The sequence below is a fragment of the Nerophis lumbriciformis genome, linkage group LG23 (genome assembly GCF_033978685.3).
Source record: "Nerophis lumbriciformis linkage group LG23, RoL_Nlum_v2.1, whole genome shotgun sequence".
Lineage (NCBI taxonomy): Eukaryota > Metazoa > Chordata > Actinopteri > Syngnathiformes > Syngnathidae > Nerophis > Nerophis lumbriciformis.
Window position 1 is genome coordinate 30,016,661 of NC_084570.2, and position 17,733 is coordinate 30,034,393.

The window sequence follows — 17,733 nt, forward strand, 5'->3', positions numbered from 1 at the left end:
GAAATAGCTCATTTCCATCTGCAGTTAGCAAAATTAAAGATATACAAAAACATGCAATAAATTTACATAATAAAATGACACAAAGTCATAAAAAGCACTTTCATTGACACATACTTAAACATTACAACCACCTCTCCTTTACATCATAACGCATAGACAATACACGCTCTTGTTCACATCTGTCATTTGTAAAAACAAACCAGAATTTCAACCGACACACCTCACAGCTTACAACAAAATGTTCTCATGCATAAATATAATACACATTAAGTTGACATGTCAAACATAGTGCCCACCTCACCTCTTTTTAAATTCAATTGTGAATGACGAGTAATCTTGTTTGACTTTTCAAGTTTGTGTTTTTTGTAGTTGTCACAGCAGATGTAAACTGGACAAAGTGCTTAAGTGGCGCTGGTGCAGTGTTATTTAGGATTAGATGGGCCATTCGTATTGATGCTAATCTTTGAATGTTAGCAAAATTTAACAGTCTATATTTATGAAGAACTAAACAGAGATGGTGGTGTTGTGGTTTTCGGTCAAGGATTTTGAGCGGTTGTTTGTGCAAAGTTTCCAATGGCCTCAGTGTAATTTTGCTCGCCTATTGATTTATCAGAATCAGAATACCTTTATTATCATTGCATGGAAACAACGAAATTGAACAGCAATCCAGCTCAGTGCTTTTAAAACAACCTACATAAAACACTCTTAAGACAACAAACAATAATAAAAAAATTAAAAACATAATACAAATTTTAAAAACATATTGCTCAGCAGATCTCTATCAGAGTTAAGCAGGTTAATAAAGTGGTGAGTGTTCAGGTAAGTGCAGAGTTTAGGGCAATAACAGCTCTAGGATAGAATCTGTTTTTCAGTCTATCTGTCCTTGCTTTGATGGTCTTATAACGCCTCCCTGAGGGCAAGAGTTCAAGTCAGTGGTGACCTGGGTGGGATGAGTCCCTGAGGATGCTGATTTAGCAGCATAAGTCGTCTTTGTTTGCATTACAACTGCAGTCAGTATAATCAGACAAAGACAGTGGAAAAGGAATGCAATCAGGAAAATCCTAGCCCTGAACTTTGGGTGGTTTTTTAAGAGGGATCGACCAATTATAGGCGTGTACATACGAGTAATATGAGATGCTACTTGACAAACCATCCCCGGAAAACACATTTGAAGCCAGCGAAGCTAAACATCAACTTATGAGGTATTTACATCATTGAAAGTTAAAGTTTTGACTATTAGCATTTTCCAAATAAAAAGGTCTGCTGTAGATCACTGCTTGTCAGAAAGACACTAAAGTGAACATTATTGTTTCACACTGGATTTTACAATGTCACTTGTTAGACACTCAAATACAGTATGTTTGTTTTTTTATATATTTGCTTGCAACAGTGGATGTTTTAGCACTATTCTTTGCACATAAAACACATGTTAGTATGGTAAAAAGTATGATGAAAACATTGTATTCAATTACAGTAAATATGTATATCCTAAACCGGGGTCAGCAACCCGCCGCTCTTGGGCCGCATTCGGCTCTTTAGTGCCGCCCTAGTGGCTCCCTGGAGCATTTTAAAAAAAGGATTGAAAATGGAAAAACATGGGGGGAAATTTTGTTTTTGTTTTAGTATGTTTTTTATTTGAGGACAAACATGACACAAACCTTCCCAGTTGTTAGAAAGCCCACTGTTGAATATGTTTGTGTGTATGCTTCACTGATGACAGTATTTGTTGAACATCGTTTTGTCCTACTAATTTCGGCGGTTCTTGAACTCACCATAGTGTGGACTGTGACGCAACAGTTTGTTTACATGTAAAATCTTCCACTCCTTCTTTGTCTCATTTTGTCCACCAAACGTTTAATGTTGTGCGAGAATGCACAAAGGTGAACTTTGTTGATGTATTGACTTGTTGGAGTGCTAATCAGGCATATTTGGTCACTGCATGACTGCAGGCTAATCAATGCTAACATGCTATTTAGGCTAGCTGTATGTACATATTGCATCATTATGCCTCATTTGTAGGTATATTTGAGCTCATTTAGTATCCTTTACTTTTATCCTATTTGTATTTAATTTATATTTGCATGTCTCATCTGTATGTAATATTGGCTGCATTTCAGATAGTCGTTTGTGTGCCATGTTGTTCCAGACCACAGCAAACATTACCTAGCTTGCCAAAGATTGTAATAACTCTATTAACAGAAGACAGCCTGACGTTTCCTTTAACTTGGACATACACATCTATACCTTTGGCCATTAAAAGCCAGTCATTTCCAGGAACTATCTTACCTTCTGAGTAGCCTCTGATTTACTAATGGTTTGTGTTGTAAAAATGTGTAGAATAAATATTACATTTCAACATTTCTGTCAACGCAAATTTGCTTCAGCCTGCTATACATAGTCATTTTGATAGTAGGCTAATATAGACACTTACATCATGTGTTGCCTTCATCATAAGACTTATATACGGCTTTTCATTTTTTTTGGCTCCAGACAAATTTGTTTTTTTGTATTTTTGGTCCAATATGGCTCTTTCAACGTTTTCGGTTGCCGACCCCCGTCCTAAACATTCCTGCCACTTCATTTTACACACTATGGCATTTTGTTTTCGTTCAATACCACAATAACATCGCACCGTGAGATTTTGATATCGTTAAACCCCTATAAAACATATGTGTTATTAAACTGCGTGTTATCCATCGCTGCACAGGAAACCATGTTAGGTACACTCAACACACAATCAATTGCCAATACAAGAGTTGTATCAAACATTAAGTCCCTACTAGGGTTGTACGGTATACCGGTATTAGTATAGTACCGCGATACTAATCAATCATATGCGGTACTATACCGCCTCTAAAAAGTACCGGTCCCCAACCCCACCACAAAATAATAGAATATAAATGTCAGCAGCTAAATTAGTAGTTTTTGTTTGTTTACTTACAACTAAAAGACAAGTTGTCTAATATGTTCACTATTTTATTTAAGAACAACATTGCAATAATAAACATATGTTTAATGTACCGTAAGATTGTTTGTTAAAATAAAGACAATAATGAAATTTTTTGTGGTCTCCTTTATTTAGAAAAGTATCGAAATACATTTTGGTACCGGTACCAAAATATTGGTATTGGGACAACACTAGTCCCTACAATAATAATAGTAACATAATAATATTAGTTTGTACAACAACAACTGAAAATAATGGTATTTTAGAGGTACTGTGGTGTTATAGTTTGCAGTAGAGCTGCACTGCATGGTGACAAATGGTTACTAAAATTAGTACAACAAAATTACATTGCTATTTTTATGCTGGTATCAATCAAAACAAAAGATGATTAATAAAGATGTATTTTTTCATTAGATCGTGCGTTATTTCGAGACAGTGAGTGTATTTATTGATTAGTATTAGATCATAGATGTCGCATCTCAATTATTTTCTAGACAGTTTATAGCAGGGATTTTATCCGGCCCCCCGGGATGAGTTTGCTAAGTATAAAAATGAACCTGAAATTTTTTAATGAAAGAAACTGCTGTTCTAAATGTGTCCACTGGATGTCGCAATAGCAATTCTTTGTATTTTTGTAGATGATGCTACATATGTACAAAATAAACCACATGTTAGTACATCAGTCGAGGAAAATGATCAAACTACATAAATAACATACTGTAATTGGATTTTGATATAATTTTTTGGGGGCGGTATAGCTCGGTTGGTAGAGTGGCCGTGCCAGCAACTTCAGGGTTCCAGTTTCGATCCCCGCTTCCGCCATCCTAGTCACTGCCTTTGTGTCCTTGGGCAAGACACTTTACCCACCTGCTCCCAGTGCCACCCACACTGGTTTAAATGTAACTAAGATACTCTAGCCACTAGAGAAAAAGCGCTATATAAATATAATTCACTTCACTTCACGTCTTGATAGATTTAAAATTAATCTCAGGATTCTAAGAACATTACTGTCTTATTGAGTAAAATACTAATGTTTGTGTTTTCAAACCTTAAAAAAGCATACGTTTCTAGTAAAACTCACAAAGATTCATTATTCAAGGCATGATTGGACATACCGGTATTTCATGTTTTGTTTAGGAGTTATGTTTAAATATTGAGCATGACTGTTTTACTCGAACATTATCACATACTTTATTCAGAAAATATAAATCACAACAAATAAAGTATATATACTTTTAACCGCAACAGGTAATTGTAAAAAAAAAAACATTATGATTTGTACATTTCCAGAATGTGCTTGTTGTATTTTTAAACAAAGAAAACAATCTTAAGTTGTCTTTATTTCTAAGTTATCGTGCCGTGATTTCACCACTTGGGTGTCGATTTTTCTCCATGTGGCCCCCGTATCTAAAATGAGTTTGACACCCCTGCTTTGGAGTAAAAAAACAGTAGTTTGTATAAACGTGAATCACTATTTGAGACGGCCAAACACTCAAAAAATGATAGTTTGTGGCGACTAAGCTTACGAACGCAGTAGCTAGCTAAGAGCCATTAGCGACATAATAAAACACGTACACAAACACAACCGCAGTCACGTGACCACAGCCATTTAATGCCGTCTACGATGTACAACAATACAAACCATAGCGGCTAGTTAGCTATTTATTGTCAACACATTGTCGCTTTAACAAAACATAGCGAGAATTGTAGAACCAACCTGAACATTTGAGCCAGAATAGGGCGCCGCTGTAAGTATAAAAAAAAAATAAAAAAAAATAAATAAAAAAAAGAAGCCGACGTGTTTAGTTAGGATGCGATAGGACGCAGGCCCAAGTGCCGAGCCGACTAGTCCTTTATAAACACTCAAGTCAACACCGTCAACCGGAAAAGTGTTTGACCCGGAAACGGAACTTGGAAACTCGCCGCGGGGTTTCAGAATAAAACACCAGAGTGTTGGAAAGTACACGTTTCCCGTTATGTGACTCTCGAAATGAGCCTTTAGGTAAAAGCACTCGATCACTATCACTATCATCTGTCGCTTCATCCTGGATAATATTCATGACACATTTGTGCTTTGTTTTAAAGATGTGCTATTTGGATTTACACTGTATGAGAACAAATTTGAAAATGAATTTTACCTTTGCAACGTCATTATACTATTGGATAAGTTTTATATTCATAAATGTAAGTTTCTGAATACCGACCTGTTTTTTGTGCCTTTAAAAAAGAATTAGAACTCTATGTTAAAACCCTCTCTACCTCTAACAATCAAAAAGCTGTGATAACGATGATGCTGTGTTCCAAATTTAAATTATTTACTGAACTTGTGTGAGCCTATGGCTTTGCACTTTGTTTTATATATATATATATATATATATGTATATATATATATATATATATATATATATATATATATATATATATATATATATATATATATATATATATATATATATATGTATTAGAGATGCGCGGTTTGCGGGCACAACCGCGGAGTCCGCGGATTATCCGCGGATCGGGCGGATGAAATTTAAAAAAATTAGATTTTATCAGCGGGTCGGGTCGGGTCGGGTCGGGTGATTGAAATTTAAAAAAATTAGATTTTAAATAGATTCAGGCGGGTGGCAGTTAAACCAATTCGGAAATATATATACATAGTTAAATGTTGTTACCCACATACGAAAAATGAGCAGGCACCTGCAGCATATGCCACAACAGAAGAAAAAAAAAAAAAGAGATGGACACTTTTACGGAGCGGAGAAGGCCCCCGACGCCTCGCCGGGGTCCGGGACCGAGGCCCCTTCCCCCGAGAGGGCCCCACCGGGAGCCGTAGCTGAGGCGATCCGCGAGAAGGGCCCGACGCACGTCCAGGGTCACTACCGCGCCCACCGCACCGACACCCCGCCTCGTCCACCTTCGCCGCGGCCGGCGTCACGCGCAGCAGGTAAGCAGCTTACCTGCCCGCCACCCCCGTGGCCGGGGGCTCGTAACAGGGGTCACTCCGCGCGCTCCGCCCGCGCAGCTTACCTGCCCGCCACCCCTGTTGCCGGGGGCGCGTAACAGGGGTCACTCCGCGCGCAGTGCGCTCACGAAAGGGGTGGGGCTCACCCTGGTTGATATAGAGAGCAGGACGGTGGCCATGGAAGTCGGAACCCGCTAAGGAGTGTGTAACAACCCACCTGCCGAATCAACTAGCCCTGAAAATGGATGGCGCTGGAGCGTTGGGCCCATACCCGGCCGTCGCCGGCAGCGAGACGCGCTTGGAGGTGCGCTCAGCGCGGCTCCCATATGATTGCGCACTGGTGTGCGTCTGGGTCGTGACAGCGTGGCACGCGAATGTCTGTGCATTGGATCAGTCTCCTTTCTTTAACAGGCAAAAGCTTTATAACCTCACCATACCTGCCAACTTTTGAAATCAGAAAAACCTAGTAGCCAGGGTCCAAGGGCCGCAGGCCCCGGTAGGTCCAGGACAAAGTCCTGGTGGAGGGTTCAGAGCTTCGCCCCCCGACGCAAAATGATTATTAGCATTCAGACAGGTTAAAATGTTGCTAAAACCATCACTTTTCTATCAGTCACAGTGACTTTTCAAAACAAAAATATTACAGCAAAAATCATATGGGTTGATTGACATGTTTATTCTGTAAGCTAACTTCAATAGTTTGAAATTATTTTGACAGTTAATGCCAGTTATCCTGTCAACCTTTCACAAGACTTCAATTTGTTAATTGAAAGTATAAACAGTATAAACACTTTTTACAGTAAACAAATGGTAAAACAGTAGTAAACAATTCCATTAAAAAAAAAATTGGTGTCATTATTAACTTTCTGTCCAAGCTTGTATAATCTACTGCCTTGTTCAATTGTAAAAAATATTCTGTGCCTAAAATTCACATTTCTATCACAATTATCATACTGTAAACATGGTAAGCTAACTTCATTAAAATTAATAGTCCTGTCAATAGCATGGAATTACAATTCAAATGTAGTTTTTTTGTAAGCCTTTCAAAAGAATTCAAAATATGAAAAATTAATGAAAATTAATTTAAGCCATCAGACACTTGAAAAGTGGCACATCACATCTTTAATGTAATCATTTTAACTTTTCAACAGAAATAGCACTGCAAAAATATTAAGGACATACTTCTGTATTTTGGTAGTTATGCTGTCAACATTTAACAAGATTTCTTCAACTTGGACTTGTTTTAAATGTTTTATGCCACTTCAAGTTGTCAAAGACGTGCTGTGAAATACAGCCGACAAGATTGCGCACCAAACACGAAGCAAGGCCAAAGCGCATGGTGCAGGAGAACAAAGGACTTCTTTCATTTAAGGTTTGTGATAAACCATCAAACTCATTCGTTAAAAGGACTCTATAGTAATATAAAGCAAGTTTTTCTGGACATTATCATGCAAGAAAAGTTTATTTTTGGGACCGCGATCACCGCGTAATGATTTTTATAGGTTGCATTACAAACATTTAACTGTCCCATGTGATCAGCCAGTGCGATTGGAAGTCCATGCTCAATTATTGCCTCCGTAAATAAAACTTCGGCATTTATCACATCCAAAGAATCTGTTTGGGCGACGAAAAACGTTGAAAGTTTTCCACTTGTATCGCTAGCAACGGCATTAGACTTGTGTTTTTTTGTCCCAACGTGGTCTTTTACATCGCTAATTCCTCCGTGTCCGATCGAAAAATCTTGTCTGCACAAGGTGCAATTCGCGTAGTTTTCACCCTTTTTTTTTTTTTTAATTAATGAAAAACCGTATTTTTTATCACTGCAACCGTAACCCGGAATAGGTTGATGAAAACCGTACGAATTACGGGAAAACCGGAGTAGTTGGCAGGCATGCCTCACTAATGCCTTGCATCATCTATATTAGATATATAACAACGGGCGGGTGCGGGCGGATGGCGGGCGGGCGCAGGTCTGATCAAACGTTACATCGGGTGGATGGCGGATGGTTGACGACTTTCTGACGCGGTTGCGGATGAAATAAATTGCCTATCCGCGCATCTCTAATATATATATATATTACATTCTATTTTAGTTACTTTATTGAGTTTACAACCCCCAGGCGCTGTTTTGTACTCTTTTTGTACTGTTTTTGTACTTATTTTGATTATTATTATTTCTCAATTGTTTGTAAATGTTGCAATTTATAAATAAAGGTTTATAAAATAAAAAAAAAAAAAAAAAAAATTAGACCTTCAGGTGTGACTTAAAATACAACATGGATGTTTTAGGTTTACTTTAGTTGTTGTTGTTTTTTTCAAACAAATAAACATTTATTTTGAAGCCGTCCAATTTTTTTAATGTACTGATATTGTGAACACTTTACCGTTTTATTATGATTTATCATTTATCATTTAAAGATCATTTTGCTGTGTTGAAGGAATTTGGTTAAATGTATTAATTTGGACTGCTGATTTTCATTTTTTGATTTTTCACACTTTTCTATTGACGGCCCATGGTGTAATCGTTAGCAGTTTAATATTAGCATGCTAGCTTTTTTTCCAACTGTTTTTTTTACGTGTACACCTCAGTTTTATTTTGGTACTTGATCAGAATGAGAAATACTTAATAAAGGGGAAATTCGGGACATGCTAACAATTGCATACTATTATTTTATACCCATTTTACAAGTACACATTTTGGTAATTGACACATGTTACAGTTAGCATTTTTGCATGATAACTACGGGTTTTCAGAATAAAACACCATAGAGTTGGAAAGTACACGTTTCCTGTTATATGACTCTCGAAATTAGACTTTCAGGAGTGACTTCAAATATGACGTCAACGGTTTAGTTTTTGATTTACTCTAGTTGTTGTCTTTTTCAAACAGATAAATATTTATTTTGAAGTCGTCCAATTTTCTTAATGTACTGATATTGTGAACACTTTTGGCGATTTACCGTTTTATTATGATTTAAAGATAATTTTGCTGTGTTGAAGGAATTTGGTTAAATATATTCATTTGGACTGCTGACCTTACATTTTTGATTTTTCACACTTTTCTATTAACAGCCCATGGTATAATCGTTAGCAGTCGAATATTAGCATGCTAGCTTTTTTAAAACAGTTTTTTTAGGTGTACACCTCAGTATTATGTTGGTACTTGATCAGAATGAGAAATACTTAATAAAGGGGAAATTCGGTACATGCTAGCATTAGCATACTATTATTTTATATCCATTTTACAAGTACACACCTCAAAGGAATTTATTTCGGTAATTGATACATGTTACAGTTATCATTTTTGCATGCTAACTACGGGTTTTCAGAATAAAACACCACAGAGTTGGAAAGTCCACGTTTCCTGTTATATGACTCTTGAAATGAGACTTTCAGGAGTGACTTCACATATGACCTCAACGTTTTCGTTTTTGATTTACTCTAGTTGTCTTGTTCAAACAGATATATATATATATATATATATATATATATATATATATATATATATATATATAAAAAGGTTAAGTCCCTACCTTATGACAAAAATGATTTACGACCTAGCTGTCAAAAATGATTTACGACCTAGCTGTCAAAAATGATTAATGACCTAGCTGTCAAAAATTATTAATGACCTTGGGGTCAAAAGGTCAAAGGGGGGTGGGGTTATGGAAAGGTCAGAGGGAGGGGGAGGAGGGGGAATACACCTTGTGTCAGAAATGATTAATGACCCTGATACACCTTGTGTCAGAAATGATTGATGACCCTAGAAGAGGTGGTGGGGTTATGGAAAGGTCAGAGGGAGGGGGGTATGAGGAGTCCCACGAGTCCCGCAGCCGGCCTTGTGAGCCCCGACAGAGACATGGGAGGAGTGGTGGAGAAAAGTTGGAAAAGTGGTCAAAAGTCCTCAAAATGTTCAAAAATCACACGCACACACACACACACACACACACACACACACACACACACACACACACACACACACACACACACACACACATATATATGTGAATGGGTTTGGTTATAACAAAGTATTTGTTAGTACGAGCGCCAAGAGGAAATGGAAAAGATGGAGAAGCCCTTTGTTTCAGCAGCCGTGATTAGTGAAACGCCAGTTTCCATTTATAAAAATAATAAAACTTACCTGGCCGCTCCTCGCAAAAGTAGAGTTTTTTTGAAACGCACTCAAATTCCTCCAACCGAGTCTTTGCGTGAGAAATGGTGCTTGGATGCTTACGGAATGGTTGGATCTTTTGGATATGTTTTCAAATATCAGACAGGAGATATTTGCTTGTTTCAGCTGAAAGAGAGAAGAGACGAAAGCCCTTTTTCGATTGCTTCTTCGCTATCAACCGTGGATTGGGATGTGTTAAGTCTGACAATGCCCGATGTCCTTTGGCATGATCCTTCTCCGATGGAAAAACGGGTAAAAGGAAGCTTGTTTACTTACCCGACGATGGATGAGTTGAGTGAGAGAAGAATTCTGTTTAGCGCTACTTGGGAGACGAAATCTTCGGCCTCAGGTCGTTGGTTTTTCCGAGCCAGTCTCCGTGCTCCTAAAATCAGCGGTTCCTATCCGCCCCAGTTGACCGAGCCAGACGTCTTTTCCCTGGAGTCTTTCAACTCCGAATGCGGGGTGTTTACACCGGTGGTGGTCGTGCCCATAGCGGCATGGCGAGAGTGTATGGGGGAAATGAAGGAGAAGATAGACGTCTTGTTTCGAAGCAGTCGGAATTGGAAATGTATGGTGACAACGAGAAGAAGGTTGGGCTTTGAGACCACACCCCCGACGGAGTACGAAAGGACCTCACCCGCTTCAGTTTCAACCAATAACCTTCAAGGGAATACTCCCGCCGAAACCTCAACCAATACCATTTGAAAACAACCCTTCCGATAGTCTGATTGGTCGAAACTTTTTTTTTTTATCAGACTCCACCCCCTTTGAAAACAACCCACCCCAACAATTTTTTGACCAATCCACATCGGTTCCTTTTTTTTTGTACCCTTTAAAAACAAACCATTCCTGCAATTTTTGACTAAGCCACATCGGTTCCCTTTCTGAACGCAAGGACCTCTCAAACAAGAAAATGGCAAACAAGACAATTAGACGCGTAAAGACCTGTTTTATACCACAGGACCAATTAAAACAGACTGATGAAGCAACCATGGATACAGCCATGGCTGAGATTTTTAACCCTCCTGAGACGACAGAGGATGCGTACGACGAAGAGACGCCTTCAGTCCCGCCGTGTCGCTTCAGCAGATGCCTCGGCAGACGGGGGATGAAAACCAGCGACGCTACACAGTCTTTGCCAGACAATGATGCGGAGGAGGAGGAAAAGGAGAATTGTTTCGTAAACATAACTCCGCCAACATCCCAGCCACCATCCACGTCACTCTTGGAGCCCACATTGCACATCGGCGATGAAACCGATGGGGGTCTGTTGTTGTTTTTCGCCAGCACGGTGAAAACGGCCGTGTTTCATCTCCTCAGCCAAGCCATTTGCAGGTTCAGGCAGAACGAGTGCTACGGCTGCTGGGTGAACCATCCGAGCCAGAGACAACATCCATGCCTGGAACCCTACGAACAGGACTTTCTGCTGTACAACTACTCCGAAATCGTCAAGAGTCTGCGTACGCCTAAATTCATTCAGGCCATTCAACGCTTGCTGATGCTTCGTCGTATTAAGGCCGAGGATTCAAGGGTTGAAGCCTACGCCGACTCTCTGCTGTCTCAACTGGAATCTGAGAAAGATATCTGGGGGTCCATAGATGACATGTACAACGAGATGGTGACGGATGATGAAACGATTTTGGGACATTTGGATATGGTGACAGAGTGTTGGAAGAATAAAAAAATAAAAAAAAGATGGGTAATTATTGGGCAAAACGTGTATACTTTGTCGAGAACCACGCTGTTATTTACCCATTGACAGATGTGATAGAAGCATTTATTCTAAAACGAGACAGACCTCAAAAACTACAAATCATTCTTGACTATGCCCGCTCTCAGCCCGCATGGGAAACTATCAGGAAAGCCGTTGTCTCTCATGCTTTGGACTTTGACATTTTTTAAATCATTTTGGCTGAATGGTCTAAAGAAAAGTCTTTTCAACCCTCACCTTGTCATGTGTTTTTTTTATCTGCTCTGTTTGTTGATATGACAATGTATCGTCTGCAACGTGACATCCCCGTCAATGTTTTGTTTGAACTACAAAAACTACACAATGCGATTAAATTTACCTACGGTATACCTGTTTTACATCAAACCTTGATTATAGTTTATAGTTTATAGAAAAATGTTTTAGATACATCGTGTTGTTTTTCATGAATAAAAACAAAATGTTTTAGATACACTGTATTGTTTTTCATGAATAAAAACAAAATGTTTTAGATACACTGTGTTGTTTTTATGTATTGTTTCTCATGAATAAAAACAAATTGTTTTAGATACACTGTATTGTTTCTCATGAATGAATAAAATAAATGTGTACCAAGCAAACGGGGTCATTTCTCTGTGTCTTTTCACAATGAAGAAAGCTATGGAAAAAGCGTACTATACACCCGCACACCCGGGTAGTTTTGGAGGGGTAGATCGACTCCGTAGAGCTGTACAGGATGAAACGGTGCAATGTGTCAAAAGAGAAAAAGTTCTAGAATATTTAATGGGGCAGGATGCCTATACACTCCATCAACCGGCTCGCATCAAATTTCCAAGAAACAGAGTCTTTGTATCTCGACCTTTAGACCAATTTCAAGCCGACCTCTGCGACATGCAAGCCTTGGCTGAATATAACGACGGTTTTAATTATTTAATAACGGTCATCGATGTATTTTCCAAGAAGGCCTATGCGAGGTTTTTGAAGAGAAAGACCGCCGATGACGTGGTTAAAGCGTTTCAATCAGTGTTGGAGGAAAGCCAGATCCCTCGTAAACTACAAACTGACGCGGGAAAATAATTTTTCAACAAAAGTTTTCAAGCTCTGATGAAGAAACACAATATTGTACATTTTTCTACAGCCAGTGATCTCAAAGCCTCGGTGGTTGAAAGATTTAATCGTACTTTGAAAGGACGAATGTGGAGATATTTTACAGCCAACAATACCAAGCGCTACCTAGACGTCTTACAAGACTTGTTAAAAAGCTACAACCAGGGATATCACAGCAGTATTAAAATGAAACCGGATGATGTGACTTTGGAAAATACCCCTCAAGTGTTTGCGAATCTCTACGGCTCAACCACAGCGTCCAAACACAAATACAAATTTGCCACGGGAGATACGGTGAGAATATCCAAAGTGAGAGGAGTGTTTGATAAAAAATATGAACAGAGTTTTACAAACGAGGTGTTTACAATAACCCGACGTCTCCCTCGCTCTCCCCCCGCATACAAACTGAAAGATTTTGACGGAGAAATAATAGAAGGTTCTTTTTACGAAGCTGAGTTGCAAAAAGTAAAAGAGAGTGAGAACAAGCTCTATCACGTGGAGGAAATTTTAAAACGACGGACGGTTGGTGGGAATAAACAAGTTCTAGTGCGTTGGAAAAACTGGCCCGAAAAATTCAACAGTTGGGTGGACGACGACCTCCTTACAAATGTATAAAACAATCTAATGCAGCGACGAGCCTCCCAGTCTCGAGGACAAAAGATCAACGAGCATTATGGATCATTCCTACGAGGGTTTTTACCTCTCCCTACCCTCTAACGCCAGCCTCAACGTGTTTAAAAAAAACAAAAGTTCCCATTACCAGATAGATTTGACTCAACATATAGATTTAGCAGGCTCATGGGAGGTGGCCTTAACAGAGATTTCATACCCTCGCTCGTGGTATAATGTTTGTAACGGAGTATTTTATGAATGGAAAAAGAACCCCCAGCCTGCGGTGAACTCGCAAGTTTTTCATTCTTTTACCTTATACACGGAAACGGATAAGGATTCTAACAAGGGTCCTGTAAGCAATCCTCAAGAGGAGAAAGCTTATTCCATTCGGGAACGCGGGAACGCTGGAACCTATCTCACCTTCAAACGGCCGGAAGGCGCTTACACCCTGGACAAGTTGACGAAGGGGATAAGCTTTATCCCCCTCAGGAACGCGGGAACGCTGGAACCTATCTCACCTTCAAACGGCCGGAAGCCGGGGTACACCCTGGACAAGTTGACGCCTCATCACAGGACAACTCGCAAGTTTTTCATTCTTCTACCTTAAACACGGAAGCGGATGAGGGTTCTAACAAGGGTCCTGTAAGCAACCCTCAAGAGGGGATAGTTTTCCGTCAAGAAATGAGAGGAGGATGTTACGAGAATGTTACACGATTCATAAATGAGCTGAATGATTCTTTACAAAAAATTGACCCTGGTGTGAGGATAGCCTTTGATGACATTAAAAAGCGAATCTCCTATCTATCAGGGGGTCAAACTCATTTTCGTTTTCCTCCTCCCCTGGCTTACATCATGGGAGTGCGACCTGGAAAGTGGATCAAGTTTGACCATGGATGGGCCCCCTATCCATTGGATATAAATGCCGGTTTCTACCACCTTTACTGTTACAGTGACGTGGTGCGTCCTCAGATAGTAGGCGACGCTTATGCACCTCTCTTGAGAATCGTGAGTGTACAAGGAGCTTACGGGGACATTGTCACCAAGTATTTTAACCCTGCCTACTATTTACCCGTCTCCAAAAATCACATTGAAAACATCAGGGTGGAGATTAAATCCGATCAAAACAAATACGTCGACTTCACCTTTGGCAAGACTATCGTGAAGCTCCACTTTAGATCCGTCAGAAAGTAAAAAAAACCACCAACATCGAGAATGAGTCAACCCCTGCACAACCCTCTACGTTTAGTGGGATATTATGAAAGCCAAGTGGGGGGTTCCCTCCCCGGTTTCGCAGGTTCACCTGTGATGTACGGGCGTGGGATAGGCTCCGTATTTTCGAGGCTGTTTCGTTTTGTATCCCCTCTTGTGAAAAGAGGTTTTGCCCTGGCCAAACCTCATCTTAAAACAGCGGCGAAAAAAATCGCTTCCGACGTGTTCAGCCATACCGTTGGAAAAATGGGTCGAGGAGTACAAGACGGATCAGGAGGAATAATGGTCCTGGCTAGACAACCCAGAAAGAGACCGCCGGGGCGACGTGTCTCCAGGATTGATAAAAAACGCAGACGCCTAGGGGGAAAAAAATCAGTCGGCAAAAGGTTTACAAAGAGAAGGACCAACGACGTCTCGAGCGATATATTTAAAAAAAAGGAGCCTCTTTTACATCAAAATTCGTCCGAATGCACGATGGCCGAGCTGGATTTATTTTCAGCTCCTATGACTCAAATGTCCATTGACGATAAAACATACACAGAAGTCCTGCCTCTGTCCGCCATCACCGACGGGGGCCCTATTGAATTTTTCATCCCAGGAGAAGGTGAAAAGTACTTGGATCTGAACGACACATTACTTTACCTGCGGGTTAAAATCACCCGCGCCGATGGAACAAATATCCCCCTCGATGCAAACGTGGGTCTCATCAATTATCCTCTAAACACCATCTTTAGCCAATGCGATATTATGCTAGGGGATAGACTGATTTCTCAATCCAGTGCCACTCACCCCTACAGAGCAATAATTGAAACACTACTAAACTATTCTGAAGCCACCCTCAAAAGTAAATTTTCAGCCGGGTTATTTTACAAAGACACCGCCGGCTCTATAGACTCTATAGTAGGCGTGAATGGGCCCAACAAAGGGCTTAACATCAGAAGCGCTTTCACGGCCGAATCTAATGAGGTTCATCTACTGGGTCCGCTTCACGCCGACATTCTTTTCAGTGAGAGACTCCTTCTCAACTCGGTGGATGTGAGAATCAAACTCACGCGTGCCAGCAACGCCTTTTGTCTCATGGGGGCTGCGGACGGTACTTTTCGTCTGAAAGTGCTGGGCGCCTCTCTCTTCACAAAAAAGGTCACCGTTTCTCCGGCTGTACGATTGGGTCATGCCTCCGCCCTGCTCAAAGGAAACGCCCTCTACCCTTTGTCACGGGTCAGCGTGAAAACGTACTCTATCCCCGAAAATTCCAGAGTATGCACCCAAGAAAATTTGTTTTTGGGGACGATGCCTAAATACATTGTTCTGGGCATGGTGAACCACGAAGCTTTCACCGGAAGAAGAGATCTCTCCCCCTTTAATTTCCAGCATTTTAATGCAGAATACGTCACTCTCTGTCAAGCGGGAAAACAAATTCCCTCCAAAGCTTTCCAACCTCAATTTAACCAGGGGGCTTCGGTCAGAGAGTTTTACAACATGTTTACCGCTACAGGGAGGCATCTGAAGGATTTACCTCTATGCATCAACAGACAAGATTTTGAACAAGGGTATTCGTTGTTTGTGTTCAATCTCAATCCGGGGGAGGACAGCGACGCACTGTCCAGGGTTTCTAACGGAACTTTAAGACTGGAAATGAGATTCAGAGTGCCCTTACCCAACACGGTCACTCTTGTGGTTTATGCGTGCTACGACTCTATTTTGGAAATTGATTCCAAACGACAAGTGCTGGTGGATTATTATTGATGACGGAAATGAATAACCATCAATTGGAGAAGCTTCTGCAACATGTGTTGGGGGATGTTTTCTGCGGTGTATGGGCCTCGGATCAACTCGTCTCGCTGACTCGCTCCTTCACCCCACCCTCCTACTTCATCGTCAACACCCACGAAGGACATCGGCCGGGGGAGCACTGGTTATCGATGACTCTGGAGGAAGATGGGACCGCTACTTTTTTTGATTCTTATGGATTTTCTCCCGATTTTGACTACTATCCTCGGAGCATTTTGAGCTTTTTGGAAAATCGTTCTGAGCGGATATTGTACCACAACCTTCAGCTTCAACACCCTTTGTCCGTAGTGTGTGGTCAACACTGTGTTTATTATCTGTACCATCGATTTTGCGGACTGTCTTTTGAACAAGTTTTGTCTTTATACGACGATGATGTAGTAAAAAATGATCTAGAAGCATATACCCTGGTTAAAAAATTGCAACGTTGTACAAGTTGGAATAAGAATAATAGTAGTAGTTGCAACGCACAAGCTGTCTGTTGTTTAGAAACGTTTTTGAATCGTTGAAATGAAATGAAAATGCTGTACACAATGCGTTTGATGAATAAAAACATTTTATTGAAACAAAAGTTTTGTCACATCATTCAAGGTTTAGCCAATGCGGGGACAATGTCACTTTTTTACTTCTTCTTTTCCTCTCAGGGGATAGAAATGTTTCTTTTTTCACAGCAACCCGTTTCTCCTCTTCATTCCATGCCGGTTCAAACTCTACCCCCGCTTTTAGACGTCTGTATTGATCTCGTGCTACGGGGTTATGAATGGTTGATGCGGGGATGTTTAGCTCCGTCAACACTGTTAAAAAATTTCTCCATCCCTCGGGTGGGCGGTTCTGCGGTCTTTTGATCCGTTGCATCAGATGTTTTAGCAAATCGATCATATGAGTTCCTAGTAACGGCATTCCGTTTTGAACAAACTCTCCTTTGATGGTCCACCCCATGCCATTCTCTGATAATTTTTTCATAATGTACTCGGCGTTGTTACGATCGCGTTGAGGGAGGTTTTTTATAACTTGGATCATCGTGACATCCTCCGACTCCCCGGCTGTGTTCCTTGGTTTATCCATCTTTTCAGGGACATTCCACGGGTCGTTTGTCGAATCCTTGTGTAAAGTCACAGTCATCTTTTTTTCCTCACGTTGCCCCTGCTTCACCAAACTAAGGTATCTCTGCATCAGGGTGTCGTATATTTTTATTCTTTCATGAGGATTCATTCCCGGTTCGTTTAAGACGT

The 17,733-nt window shown here is 40.4% G+C and overlaps 2 protein-coding genes across 2 annotated transcripts in view; one reads left to right on the forward strand and one right to left on the reverse strand.

Annotated features, from left to right (window-relative positions):
* sys1 (SYS1 golgi trafficking protein) overlaps nucleotides 1-4,835 on the reverse strand; it is an 11,214-nt gene extending 6,379 nt beyond the window's left edge. Inside the window, exon 1 of the mRNA XM_061984806.1 lies at nucleotides 4,665-4,835. The gene's annotated coding sequence lies outside the window, so the exon portion shown is untranslated. The remainder of the gene's footprint in view (nucleotides 1-4,664) is intronic.
* Nucleotides 4,836-15,187: 10,352 nt separating this feature from the next.
* Nucleotides 15,188-16,459, forward strand: LOC140679763 (uncharacterized protein F54H12.2-like). Its single transcript, XM_072915843.1, has one exon. The coding sequence runs from the start codon at nucleotides 15,188-15,190 to the stop codon at nucleotides 16,457-16,459; it is 1,272 nt and encodes a 423-aa protein (XP_072771944.1).
* Nucleotides 16,460-17,733: the final 1,274 nt, after the last annotated feature.